This window comes from Akebia trifoliata, chromosome 6 (assembly GCF_017979445.1).
Source record: "Akebia trifoliata isolate Shusen 1 chromosome 6, ASM1797944v1, whole genome shotgun sequence".
NCBI classification, from domain to species: Eukaryota; Viridiplantae; Streptophyta; class Magnoliopsida; order Ranunculales; family Lardizabalaceae; genus Akebia; species Akebia trifoliata.
Window position 1 is genome coordinate 5,592,634 of NC_141380.1, and position 14,546 is coordinate 5,607,179.

The following is a 14,546-nucleotide window of genomic DNA, read 5'->3' on the forward strand; positions in this document are numbered from 1 at the left end:
ATTTAAGAGGGTGGTTGATGATATTTTGGGAGGGTGAGGGAGATGATGTCATGTGTCAAAATGGGTGAAAATGTAGGGTTGAGATGAGTTGATGGGAAATGATGAGTGTTTGATTTGAGAGAAGTAGTGTAGGTTTAGGTTGTAGAGATGGGTTTTGTAGGGAATGATGGGGGTAGATTAGGGGGAGGTGTAAGTTATAAGTATTTGATTTGAGAGAATTGATAGAATAGGTTAGGAGGGTGTAGGTTGTAAGTGTTTGATTTGAAAAAATGGATAGGATAGGTTAGGGAGGGTGTAAGTTGTAAGTGTGGGTAGATGATATTTAGAGAAAAGTAATGTGATAGTTAATTTTTTAGAGAAAGGTGATGAGAGTTGGTTGTTGGATGACGGAGGTGAGATGGGGTGATGACATGTGTCATACCTTGATGATATTGGGTGATTGGTTGTGATGTTAAGCTTGGGTTTGGGTAATGTGTTGGGTTGAGTTGAATGGGCTTGGGTAATGGGTAGAATAAGAATGGGTTTAGGTTGAATTGAATGGGCTTGGGTAATGGGTAGAATAAGAATGAGTTTAGGTTGCATAGGGTTGAGTTTAAGAATGTAGGAGGGTGATGAAATGTTTGGATCCATGGGCCATGTGAGTAGCCTTGGGCCGTTTATTGAAAAATAATGACAGAATTAATTGGATTTTTGTAGGTTCGGGCTTCGAAGCCCATTCCAATTTTTTTTCGATTTTTTGGGCATTTTGCATAGAGGGCCCGATCAAATTTGGGTGTCTACAATTATCATCGATGTATTATATAAAAGATAGAAAAGTTTGGCATTTGGAATATGTGTATAACATTTCTATGATTAACAGTAGAATTGTTTGTAATGAGATGGATTTGAAATATCAACAACTATATAATATAATTTATAATCCGGCCTAATCCAATTATGTAATGATTTTTTGACGCCCCTCTTTGACATATGCCCCCATCACAGAATCATAAATCATTTGCCTCGGGATACACAATCATAAATCTTTTTATTTTTTATTTTTATCTCAAATCAAGTGATCTAAAGAGAGGGGGGGCGTATGTCAGAGAAGGGTGTCATATTATCACGACTCAATTCAATAATATGAAAGAGAATATATAAATGATATATTTTATATCACTTATAAACTATATCAAACTTTCAATTATAGATCAATACCGACTTTCTAGGAGGGATTAGCACAATTTTTCTCGGGAGACATTTTTCCTGGGAATCCCTAGCACCTCAATCGTTTGTTTGATATGTGGGTTGAGGATAGTGTTTTCCATTTTAATAAACTGCAATGTCATATATTATATCATCATCGAGTGTCGTGTCAATTAAGATACTAATTAGCATTGATTGAATATTATATTAGTTCATATCTTTATATTTTGCAATTATTTATATAAACATGTTTTGGAATCCATGTAAATTAGAAGATTCAATAGTGTTATTTTTTATTTCTCTCAAGATGCATCCAAATCTATTACCTGTAGGAATCCATGTTCAAGTCTTGACCCGCATTACATGATCAATGCCCAAGTCACAAAAATTGTAAGATATTCCTAGTGGGGTTATAAGCCTTATCCTTCACAAATGTCTTTTAAAAAATGTTTATTTTGTTTTTTAATCTAAAAAAGGCTTTTATTCTCATTATGCAATAGCATTTTAGAAATTAATTTTATGAGACTTTGTGATATTTAGAAACCATCAATATTGAACAATGACATTAAAACCCTGAGGGGTTGGCTCGATGGTAATTTCGGACAGATAAATTCTTAATGCCTGTAGGTCATGAGTTTGATACGCAGTATGAGTATTAATTCCTTGGGGCCACCCGCGAGGGATGCACCCTCACTTCCTTAGTGCGTGTGATGTGCAGGCATCGCACGTACCCCAGGATTAGTCCTGGGACAAGACCATGGTCTTTGGACTTTGTCCGGTTCGCTCTTTACAGTGATACCTGGTAATAATAAAAAATGACATTAAATTCTTACTTTTTGGACTAAAAATAAAAAAGAATAATTCATTGAAGAAATATAGAGGAATATCCTACATTTTTGTCAGCTGGGCATTGATTGATCATATTGTGTATTCTAATGGGTAATAAATCTAGATTATCAAGGACATGATAATATAAAAAAGACTACTTTATTGAAACTTGGATAGTTTAAATTGATCCCAAATCATGATTTATATAAAGAATTGCAGCATATAAAGATATTACGAATCTTATATTGAATTGATGCTTACTCAGTGTCCTAATCCACTCCACACCCCCATAATGATAGCGTATCTCATTTAAGCTTATTAAAATACACCCTTTAAAGTATGATTTTATTTTAATAAGACTTTATAAAAAAAATTTATAGCAAACCTAATTATAGACTAGAAGGTCTTGTTTTTTTTTTTAATTTTATTTGTTCCGGATTTCTCTTCTTTATAACCACTTTTTTCTCCCCTAGTCATGTTCGTAATCTTACATTTCAAGTAGTTAAGTCAATCAATGTATTTGTGGTTCAAAATGTTGAAATAATTAAATCAATTTCTTGGGAAAATGTTGATTTGCACAAATTTATTTTTGGTGGAACCTATTTTTATGGTATTTACAGTTTTAGATTTTCTTATATCCCTAGAAAGGAATTTTGGATGATCATGAAAATTTTAGGTCTACTCTTTTACCGTTGTTCATTTTCTTTGGAATATTGCGAAAAGTTAAGAATATTTCCAATTAACAAATTAAGAAAAGGCTTACTGGGATAGTTTAAGCATATTTGACAATTGTAATATATAATTCTAAGAAATATTCAAATTGAAGGTCCTAAAAAATTGAGAGAAAGAATTAAAGAACGTGGATGGAGATGGTGTAAGTAGACAAACTCACTTTCAATAACATAAGACCTGATTTTGGATAGAGAGAATAGAGGAGCATGATTAATTAATTTATGAGCCGTTCTACACTAACATCCTATAACACTGCGTTCAACGTTGCACTAACGTGGCGGTGTGCACAAAACCTTAGATGTTTTTAACTCGTCGCTTGAGGAAAAACATCTATGGTTCTGTACACCTTGGCACATCAACAAAGAGTTGATCACAATGTTGTAGGAAGTCAGAGTAGCATTTTTTTTCTTATTTGAGCCTAGAATCAAATCTTAAGGACAAAGTTTTTATTTTCTTTTAAAAATTAAAAAAATACTAAACCTTCCATCCAGCTACATAGTGATCATCCTAAAAAAAAAAATCAGTCCATTCCGAAACTTCTAACCCATGTAAGCCAAATTGTTAGTTGCTGAACGGGACCCTAAGTTAATATATACTTATTTATACTAAAAGGGTTTCTTTCTTGGTTTGGTTTAGTTCTATACAAGTGCTGAACAAAGAACGAACCAAATTGTTGGTTCTACATTTTCTTAACCCAAAATTGAATCGTAACTTGTTCAAAACTGAACAAAACCAGCCCAAAGCCATCGGTTTGGTTCTCAGTGACGAAGTTGCACCCCTAACCAAAACAACACACCTCCCCATTGATTGATTATTATTCATGCATCATTCTCAATCTCCATCATCATTGCTGCCTCATTCTCTGGTTGTGTCATTTCAGTTACGTGCCACAAACATCAACAAATGGGGGGCATTGCACCCATAGGAGACAGCTTGAATGGGCTATATATCTTGCCACGTGAGGATAGACAATGTGGCTTTGCCAACCACCCAAATAACCAATTCTTTTAAAATTATTGACGTCTTATAAGTAAAAGATACTACTACTAAGATAGTGTGTTAACACATCAATTTTTACTGTCCATTACTAAAAATAAAAATATTCAACCTCTAAGTACTCAATGAAAATTTACCCCAATTTGTTGATAAATAACCAAGCACTTGTATTTACATTTTTTTTAGTGCCTCTATAATAATTTGCAATTGTTCTAAGCTGAGATTGTTTTGTTTGTTCCATACTTTCTTTTTATTTTATTTTTTATTTCTGTAATAAATGTATATTGGTTCAATCAAATTGAATCAAGTTTTGATTATAGTCAATCAAATTTAACAATTTTTATTTATTTATTTTTACACAGGTGGAACAGTTGGAATCATTTTAATTGCAAGTGTGACAAGAAACTGGTGAGTGAAATTTCATCATCCATGCTTTATTTCAAGTATTTAAAATCCTTTTATATGAAGTTATAACTTCAATTTTTATTTTTATTTTTTAACTATTATAAAATCTATTTATAGTTTTAGACTTCTTATCATACTTTCAAAACCTTCAACATCAATTTGTCTATCTAAACAAATTGAGGGCACACTTTATTCTTTAGTTATTAATATTCTTCTGAATGGTGGGTCTTTAATTGGATCTTATAATGTGTGGAGCCGATTTCAGTTGAATTTTATGACTTTTGTTAGTTTGGTTTTGAATTTTAAAAGATAGATGAATTGTTAATGCTCAAGCAATTGGCACTTTAAAGTTTCCTCATTAGGTAGGAGTGCAATTCACTTTTGTTAATGGCCCAAACACATTTGCAATTCATAACTTTGCTCATCTCCTTTTTTTTTTTTTAATGAGATGATCAAAGTTGTGAATTTGTTACGCTTTTTATTTATTTATTATTTTGATTGGTAATCTTGTTTTCAATGAGCTCAATAACTTAGTGTTGGTCGAGAATCGAACTCATCAATTGTTTGTTTGTGCATGTTGACAGTTCAGACTTCACCAAATCGTCTGACAAAAACATTGTAAATGGGTGTTGTTGCACGGCCTTGATTGATGCTTGCTCTCAGATGAATGACCATTGTTCTCACATAACTTACAGCTTTGCACTGCTTTGGCATGTCTCGGCTATTATTGTTCCATTGTTGACTTCTTTTTTGTTAATATACAAGTTGTTTGATGAGAAGTACTTCAAGGAAGTGCAGTCTAATTTTTTATCACTTAATTTGTTGGTGACACATGCATGTAACTGAAAGTCTTGAACTCTCCCTTTATTTTATTTTTTTCTAAACCTCTGGATGTCTAATTATAAAAGGGGATTCTAAATTTAATGAATCCATCCCCACAAGTAATAAATGGTTAAAAAAGATAGTTGTATATGAGATGTAAGGAACTTGTGTGTCTATTAATACTAGGTTTGATGCTCCAAACTGAGTTCAGCACCACCTCACTCTTCATACCTTAAACTTCAAATCCTTTTACCAACTCTTGTGCCTGAAAAGGGCTTTAATAGATTCACTAATTAGAGATGAATTGAAAAAGGTTTCTAACCTTAGTAATTGCACCACTACCCAAGGTAAGCATTTGGGATCGATAGATCGAATCTTATTACTGCATTCAAATTCCGTCTAAAAACTAGTCTGTTAATCAAAATGTGTTTATAGAAGCTCACACTATGACAATACATCTAAGTCACAAACCATTGGATTCATTTCTAACTACATATAACAGTACACATTCAAAGTCCCTTTATGAACACCGAAAGGAGAAAAAGAGTGGACTCCTTTCTTTGAAAAAGAACATTATTAGAAAAAAATCGGCCAAAAAGCTTGGGTATCCATGACCCCTTACATATTAGTAGAGACTTTTGGCTTGTGGTTTAGTCATTGCAAGTATAATTTTGACACAGAGTGATCGAACCTTCAACCTCCCACTTGGCACTACAAGAAAAAAGGGCTATAGCGACGGAAAAAAGGGATAGGTTTCATAATCTTGTATGCTCGATATGATGCTTTGATACTAATGGGGGCACACAAAAATGCAAACTATGAATGGAGCAAACAACACCAAGCAATCATCTCATGCTCAAAAAAGACAAACCATAATTGATACAAGAGATAAAAACCAAAATTGTGAGAAACTTTCTCCTCATACCACAGTAAGTTAAATAAGAGTTGTTTAGGTTTGATGAAACAGAATTTTGAGTTAATTTTCTAAAATTAGTACTTCTGGTATCTATTCTAGTCTTCAATTGCTAATTTATCTAAATTGTTTTCAAGGTATTACAGAGGTCTACAATATTGTTACAAACGTCTTCAATCTCTTTTTTTTTTCCCTCAGTTATTTCTTCTCTTTCCTTTTCATCTTTTGATATAGTAGAAGATGGCTCCTCATCCCACATGGAAGAACTGCAACAATTTTTTCTTGCCTGGCATAAGATTCACATAAGAAGACATAAATGAATGCATTTAAACAAAAATCACTTTAAACTACATGAATTGTGTATTACAAATAAATTAAATTAAATCTTACAGTTGATTTAGAATAACAATAAAAAAAATTTCTTTATTTTCATTTTTGTTTGATGTGATAGTTATTAATTTGCAAGGTTCCACACCCACATTTAAGAAATTAAACTAGATTGGTTTAAATGTTAATGTAGGGACAAAACGAGTATTTAGTTTCCTTCAATGAGGTGTAGGCACTATAATAATCGATCCATTAAATGGGTGAAAATTTTAGAACTTTGGTGCTTTCTGCAGATAGTCAATGAGGCCACCAATGTCTCAACAATTACGAAAGGAACACTAAAAATAAAGGTCATGCGGATAATCTTTCAGGTCATCAATAGAATTTGAGAACTAATTTATCACTAAATCAAGCAAGAGGGATTTTTTTTTTTTTTATCTTAAAATTTCACCAAAAAGTATGACAACAACAATAATTCTACTTATCAGTAGCATGAAAATATGACTAATAGAAAGAAATGAGAAGAACCCATAATTTAAACCACAGGGAGAAACTAGAAAGAGTTGGAGAACACCCCAAACATCCATCCATGCCAAAACCAGTAAACCAAATATCCAAATAATCGATCTCTTAAGTAATTTATGTATTTAATTACTCTCAAAAGACATCAAGTGCAAACTATCGTGTATTAAATATATAAAAAAGTTTCTGTAGACAGATTATTTAAATAGAAGCTTAGCGACAGATTATTTAAATAGAAGCTTAGCTAATATTAGAAAATTTTCTACATTGCTGGCTTAGTCAACATTGAATAGATTTAATCTATATTTTATTTTATGAAAATAAAAGACAACATTATTTGATCAGGAACAAAGATCTAGATTTGAAGACTTGTTCAAGGAAAAGAAAATGAAGATTTGTCTTACATTTCAGCTTTAGAGAAGACGAAATCGAGATTGAGTGGGGGGTCTTGTGAATATTGAAGTAACCAAATCGAGATTGAGTGGCTGTTATGAATCAGGTGCACGAGTGGCTGCTTGTGAGATAGAGATCTGCCTTACGATTCCATCCGAGACTCCTCCACTCTCTTTGATCCACCACTCTCCTTGATTCTTTCATTGGGTGGTTCGTCACGCTTTCACTTGGAACCAAGTGATAACGAACTTACCTCCCTTATATGAAATGTCAAGAACAACGATCGAAGTTTGCATCGATAAGTGCGAACACATCTTGAACCCAAAATAATAAGAAATGACTAACATATCAAAGAGAGATGCTTTAAATCTAATAAAATAATGTTTGATGCTACAATCCATGAGTGGGATTTTATATAGAGAAGTTATTCATAATATTTCAAAGCAATAACTATGGTAGATTAATTTAGAAAGATTTTACAACTCATCAAATATTTCTAATTAACATTGAATCAAATATATAAAATTAATGAGTTTCGTTTTCTTTCTTCTTCTTTTTTTTTAAAATTTTTTTTATAACAAATCCTATACCATACATAATCATTATAATTCAATAATTGAAAATTATTTTACGACTTGTAAAATCATTTGCTATTGTTTGTCTGTATCATACATTTAAAATCAAATATGAAATTTTCAATAACTTTCCTATTTTATGTTGTTATTGACTATTGTATAACATACATAATCATTATGGTATATTAATTCTAAAAGATTTTACAACTTATCAAATCTATATATATATTTGTTAGTAATCATTTTCTTTTTGTATTATACATTGAACCAAGCATGTCGCATTCAATAAGTTTCCTTTTGGTTCAAGATACAAATAGAAAATAATTACTAACAAAAAAAAAATAGATTTGAAAAGTTGTAAAATCTTTTAGAATCAATATACAATAATGATTATGTATGTCGTACAATAGTCAATAACAACATAAAAAAGGAAATTTATTGAAAATTTCATATTTGATTTTAAATGTATGATACAAACAAACAATAGAAAATGATTTTACAGGTCTTAAAATCTTTTTCAATTATTGGATTATAATGATTATGTATAGTATAGGATTTGTTATAAAAAAACAAAAAAAGGAAACTCATTGAATTTTATATATTTGATTCGATGTTAATTAGAAATATTTGATGAGTTGTAAAATCTTTCTAATTAATCTACCATTTTTATAACTTTGAAATATTATGAATAACTTTTCTATATAAACCCCCACCCATGGATTGTAGCATCAAACATTATTTTATTAGGTTTAGAGCATCTCTCTTTGATATGTTAGTCATTTCTAGTTATTTTGGGTTCGAGATGTGTTTGCACTTATCGATGCAAATTTCGATCGTTGTTCATGACATTTCATAAATGAGGTAAGTTCGTTATCACTTGGTTCCAAGTGAAATCGTGGCTAACTACCCAATGAAAGAATGAAGGAGAGTGGTGGATCAAGGAGAGTGGAGGAGTCTCGGATGAAATCGTAAGGCGGATCTTGAGAGAACCCAAATCACATAATATAAACTCCCAGTTCATCAAGATGAACATTATTAATGTACAAAATGAACTTTTATTTCCATTGCTTTTGTAAAGAAGAAAATGCAAGGAGTTCTTTAGATTGCCTTAACCAGATGTGACCTTTTCACCCCAGCTTTTTAGGGTTTTATGTTGTAAAAATTGCAAACTGAACTAGCTTTACAATCTGAGGTCTGTCTTATTTGCATAGGAGTGAACTTGATTGTCATTATCGCTATTGAAGCTTTATTCCCATAGTTCCTTATCCGACTCAATCAAATTATTTGAGATAAAATACATAAGTTAAATATTTTATGTAACTAGAAAATTATATGAGATCTTTTAGTCTATAGTTGGATTTGCTAAAAGAAAAAAAATAATAATTATAAAGATCTTCCTACTTCTTAGATTAGTACTACATCGATTCTGACATTCTGATGTGGTGGTGCACACATAACCATAGATGGTTTTCACTCGTACCTCGATGAAAGGCATCTATGGTTATGTGTGCACCACCACATTAGAATGTACAATCGATGTACATTTTAATGTTACTTCAGCGTTATCCTATTAAGAACCATGCCAAACCAACTTTAAAAAAAATCCTCAAATGCACTCAACTGACATTTTAATGAAAAATCTAAATTGGCATCGATTGAATATTAGATTCGATTAGTTCATATCTTTATATTTTGCTTTTCTTTATATAAACCATGGTTTGGAATCCATGTAAATTATAAGAATCAATTAACTCTTCTTTTTCTTTCAGATCTTGAAAAATCCAAATCTATTACCCATAGGAATTCATGTCCTACCCATGACACACATTACATGATCAATGCCCAACTCACTAAAATGTTTGATATTTCTCTGTATGAATGTCCCTCAAAACATGTTTTTGTTTTTAGTTTTTAATCCTAAAAAGAAGGAATTTATTGTCATTGTTCAATGATGGCTTCTAAATATCACAAAGTCTCATAAAGTTGAGTTCTAAAATGTTAATCTGCAATGACAACAAAATCTAATTTTTTGGGTTAAAAAACAAAATATGCACACTTTTGAGAGGACATTCATGAAAGAAACATAGCTGTGAAGGGGGTACTGCCTTATGAAGGCTTATAAACCTCTTGGAATATCTTACAATTTTGTGAGTTGGGGTATCAACCACGTAATGTGGATCATGGGTTGGATTTGTATTCTAATGGGTAATAGATCTGGATGTATAAAGATCTAATAAGATAAAAAGAGTATTTAATTGAAACTTGGATAATTTACTTTGATCCCAAATCATGATTTATATAAAGAATTGTGACATATAAAGATAGTATATTGAATCGATGCTTACTCAGTGTCCTAATCCACTCCACACCCCCATAATGATAGCGTATCTCACTGCAGTTTATTAAAATACACCCTTAAAGCATGATTCTATTCTAACAAGACTTTTATAATTGATCTATTTTTCTTTTTCCAGCAATCTACTTATGATTCAAAAGAGAGAAAATTTGAAATCACGAAAGCAGTTTCTCGGGAAAATGTGGATTTTGACAAACTTGTTCCTGCATTTTATCGAGAAATTGATGTTTTCTAGAACCTATTTTTCTGGTCATTGCAGGTTAAGATTTTCTTATACCCCCGGAAAAGGAATTTTGGGTGAGTCATGAAAAAAATTTAGGTTTATTCTTTTATTATTGTTCAATTTATTTTTCTTTTGAACAATTGGAAAACTATAAGAATAGCCACTTATAGACGATAAACTGAGAGAAAGACCGCAAATATGGTTTACGCATATTTGACGAAAGTCGATTATAGCTAGAAGTGTTTAACAACCCAACTACTCCAAAAGACCAATCTTTTGGAGAGGGGGAGAACTATAAATATAAGAGGGGCACGGGACTTAACTGGGTTATCACACACCTGAGAGTGGAGGAAAATATACACTGAACACACCCTCTCACTCATAAGGGTGGAAAGAATCGAACCCATGGCCTATACGAACCTAGCACTCTAATACCTTGTTATCACCCAACTACTCCAAAAGATGGATCTTTTGGAGAGGGGGAGAACTATGAACATAAGAGGGTTATAGGGCTTAATTGGGGTATGACACACCCGGGGGTGGAGGAAAATATAAATTCAACTAGAAGACGAAAAAAGGCCATCCAAGAACTAGAGGAAAGACCTAAGTTGAATCGGACTCATTTGACACTCCTGTGACCTAAAAAAGCAGCATAATAGAGAATAAAAATCACACACAAACACAAGAATTTACGTGATTCGGCAGTGTGCCTACATTTACGGATAAGGTAAAAGATCCAATCACCATATTCTTCTACATTACAGCCTTAGAGATCTCTAACAAAAACAAGAACAGTTAAAAATGACTTTCCCCAGAAGAAAACATATATACCCTCAAAAAACTTCGCCCCCCTGAGGTGCTGCATGCCCCAAACCCCGACATGGGCCCTGTCAAGAAGACTAGACGTCTAGACCAAGACCTTTTCCTCTCACTCCAGGCCTCAGCCTTTTGGGCTGAGATCACTCCTCTTCAGAAAAGGTCTCCTTTGATTTACCAGTTGAAGCCCAAGCAAGAACACAAGACATCCTATGTAACAACCCCAGATTGATTCGGACTCGAGTTTTAAAACCATGGTATACATGCAGACATGCAGTGAGTGGGGTCCAGCCCACAAGAATTCTCATCACAATGGCTTGTGGTGGTTCTTAGTGCGCATAGCACACGTTAGCATAAGAAAGAAAAATAAAACTTCAATAATTAGAAAACAAACATGCACTTGATAGATATTCAAAATTCCAATATGTTCACACTATCTTTCTTTTATAATGGGTTGTTCACATCACACTATCTTGATTTTGTCTTACCAATCTGGAAATTTGCGCCCATGTTCGTCGAAATTCTACCACTTAGGATGAAAACAAAGTAAGAAACCAATCGCCCTTTTAGATAGTCTTTTTTTTTCTTTTTTTTCTTTTATAATCTAACTAAAAACAAAAAGCAATCATGAATGAGAGAGAATATGTTGGAAACACCAACCCCACTCTCATAACTCAAAAAATCCAAAATCCTGCAAATTCTTACAACTTCAGAAAGAGAGTTCAGATATTCAAGTTCATGAAACATCACATTCTTAATCACTCTCTCTTTCTTTAAGAAAGCAATAGTAGTCCAATCTTTGTTAGAAAACAAATAGGAAAAGAAGAAAGAACATTAGTGTTCCAACCAATAAACAAAAGAAATGCAAAGAAAGAGAACCCAAATCACATAATATAAACTCTCAGATCATCATGATCTACATCATTCTACTATTAAGAAGCCCATGCCAAGAAGACCCAAGCCCATTATTCCAACATTCTCTCCCTGAACCAACACCACCCAAGTCTCCTTCACCATTAATCTTCCGTGGAAAATTACAAAACATCCTATTTTCCTCATCTCCATCTTTGCAAAACTCTTGTTTTGTAGTTGTTATTGTTGTTGCTGTTGTTGTTGTTGTTGCACCACTTAGTTCCTCATAAGGCAAAACCTCCCCTCCTCCCGCATTCCCATAATAGAAATTATGCAAAACACTTTGGGTATCAAGAAAACCACTCCTAAGTGCATCAAGAAAACTAGGAGTGGTATTGGTGGTAGTGGTATTAGGGTTTCCAAGAATATCACAATGAGTGGTATTAATATCTCCCAAAATAGAAGTTTCATGGTCATGATCAAACCCTAACCCTAACTGCCTAGTGGGTTGCTTGTGGAATATATCTCTAGTAAAGGAAAGAGTGAGGTCATTGGATTCATAAGTTAAAGGTGGGAGAGTAGGATGAAGTGGGTTGGAGTTGGTGGTGATTATTGTTTGGTCTTGTGTTCTTTTTGAAGATGAAGGTTTTTTGTTCTTCCTACACCCTCCACCTACTGGAACATTTCTCAGGGTGCCACCTTGTGTCCAATACCTTCTACATCCCTTACAGAAGTATCTTGGTTGTGAGAGACTGTAGTTGTTGTAGTAACAGAACTTGGTGTTGTTGGAATCACATCTAGGACATTTTAAAGCTTGCTCTTGTGGTGGTCTTAGCCTTCTTTCTTGATGTGGTTTTGGGCAAGTCAACATATCTTCCAATGAATGGGTAGCCATGGCCTGGATAATTCTCAAGATCCCAAAAGACAAAATTTGTTAAAATTTATGAAATTAAGGAGTTGATCTTATAATCTTATATTTTACCATATTAGAGACACAAAAGAAGTTCAAAATAAAAAAAAAGAGAGAGAGAGAATTGTAGAGAAAGTGAAAATAATTCATGATTATTTTTTTGAAATTTAAAAGTTGGGGTTAAGGATCTTGTGGTAATCATCAATATTATATTAGAGAAAAACCAAATTAAGGGCTTCAACTAAGAACCCTAAGATTCCATTTCTAGGATGGGTTTTTTTCTCTCTATGGACTTTGCATTTTCTAGGTTCACTGAATTGATGAGGTATTGAACTAAATCATTTATTCATGCAAATATTATCTAAATGAGGAACATTTCATGATTAAAATTTTCATGTTTAGTTCAAGTTTCATACAGGACTCAAAAGAGAAAGACAAATAACCAAACCCAAGAGATAAAGAACCCACTTCAAAGAAATTTCAAAAAAAAAAGAAAAAAAGGAAAGGACAACCATCAATTTTTTTTTCTACATAGATTTCAATTCTTATTCTTTACTTGGTTACAACAAACTGATTGAGAACTTAAGATCATATATTTTCAGTTCAGACCCAAAATCCAAAAATCAAAATCAGTAAGAAAATATAATTCTTATTCTCTTTTAGAGGCTATAAGAAATCAATAAGGGGACATAAAATTTGCAGTAAAACCCCCAAAAAAATAAAAGGTTGTGATGGAGAAACAGTTCAGGTATCCTTACCTGGTGTTCTTGGGCATTTGAAGGATCCATCCATGCAAATCTGAACTCAGAAATATTTCAGAGCGAAGCCAAAGTGGGAGAGACAAGTCATTTAAAAGAAGGAATGAAGCTGATTTAATCTACACTTAAATAAAGCCAAGAGCTGACACATACTCACACTACAGCGAAGAGAGAGAGAGAGAGAGAGGGTGTAATGATGACTTTCCGTATGAGATGATCAGTGTGTTTGGCTTGCACGCAGAGAAAGCATGGAAAATTCGAGTTAATCTGTAACGGATCATGATCTAGTGTGGGCCCACCTTGGCATGGATGCAACCCTTGTGTGGGACCTACCTACTCTTGTTGGGAATTTTTTTGATGTATCTATTGTTTTGATGATCCAATTATAGAATTCCACGTGGTATTGTGATCCAAATGACTGTTTGGCCCACATAATGCATCAGCCTCACCCACTTCAAATAGCCTCCCTTTTGATTGATGGATGGATCTTACAACAAAGCTTTATTCTTACTCTTTTACGACTTTTTAAGTTAATTTATTTTTATGCCACATCCAACTTTTACTAACGCCACACCAACTATGTGCAATTCTTTGGTGATTTACGTATGAATTGGTGTGGCAATAGCAGCTCTCGTAATGTGTTATCCTAGTTGAATATACCCAAATCATCTCAATTGTCTTATTTTTTCTTCTTTAGTTTGCCATTTAAAAGAATTATTTCAATATTGTATAATTCATTTATTTCTCGTATTATCTTCTCATCAGGTATCTCGTAGTGTCCACATCTTCATTATATTTAATTTATTAACATGACAATTTTTTATCGTCCAACATTCTATTTCATAAAACATAGTTAACCCTACTATCATTTTATAAAATTCTATAACTTGATTAATACGCTTTTGTCACAAAGTACTCTAAAAGTACATCTCC

At 32.8% G+C, this 14,546-nt stretch overlaps 1 protein-coding gene across 1 annotated transcript; it reads right to left on the minus strand.

Moving 5' to 3' along the window:
* Positions 1-11,791: 11,791 nt before the first annotated feature.
* Positions 11,792-13,826, minus strand: LOC147399854 (dof zinc finger protein DOF2.1-like). Its single transcript, XM_086445389.1, has 2 exons — positions 13,614-13,826; positions 11,792-12,843 (listed from the first exon to the last, which is right to left on the minus strand). The coding sequence occupies exons 1-2, from the start codon at positions 13,641-13,643 to the stop codon at positions 12,010-12,012; spliced, it is 864 nt and encodes a 287-aa protein (XP_086301515.1). The 5' UTR covers positions 13,644-13,826; the 3' UTR covers positions 11,792-12,009.
* Between the last annotated feature and the right edge of the window lie 720 nt (positions 13,827-14,546).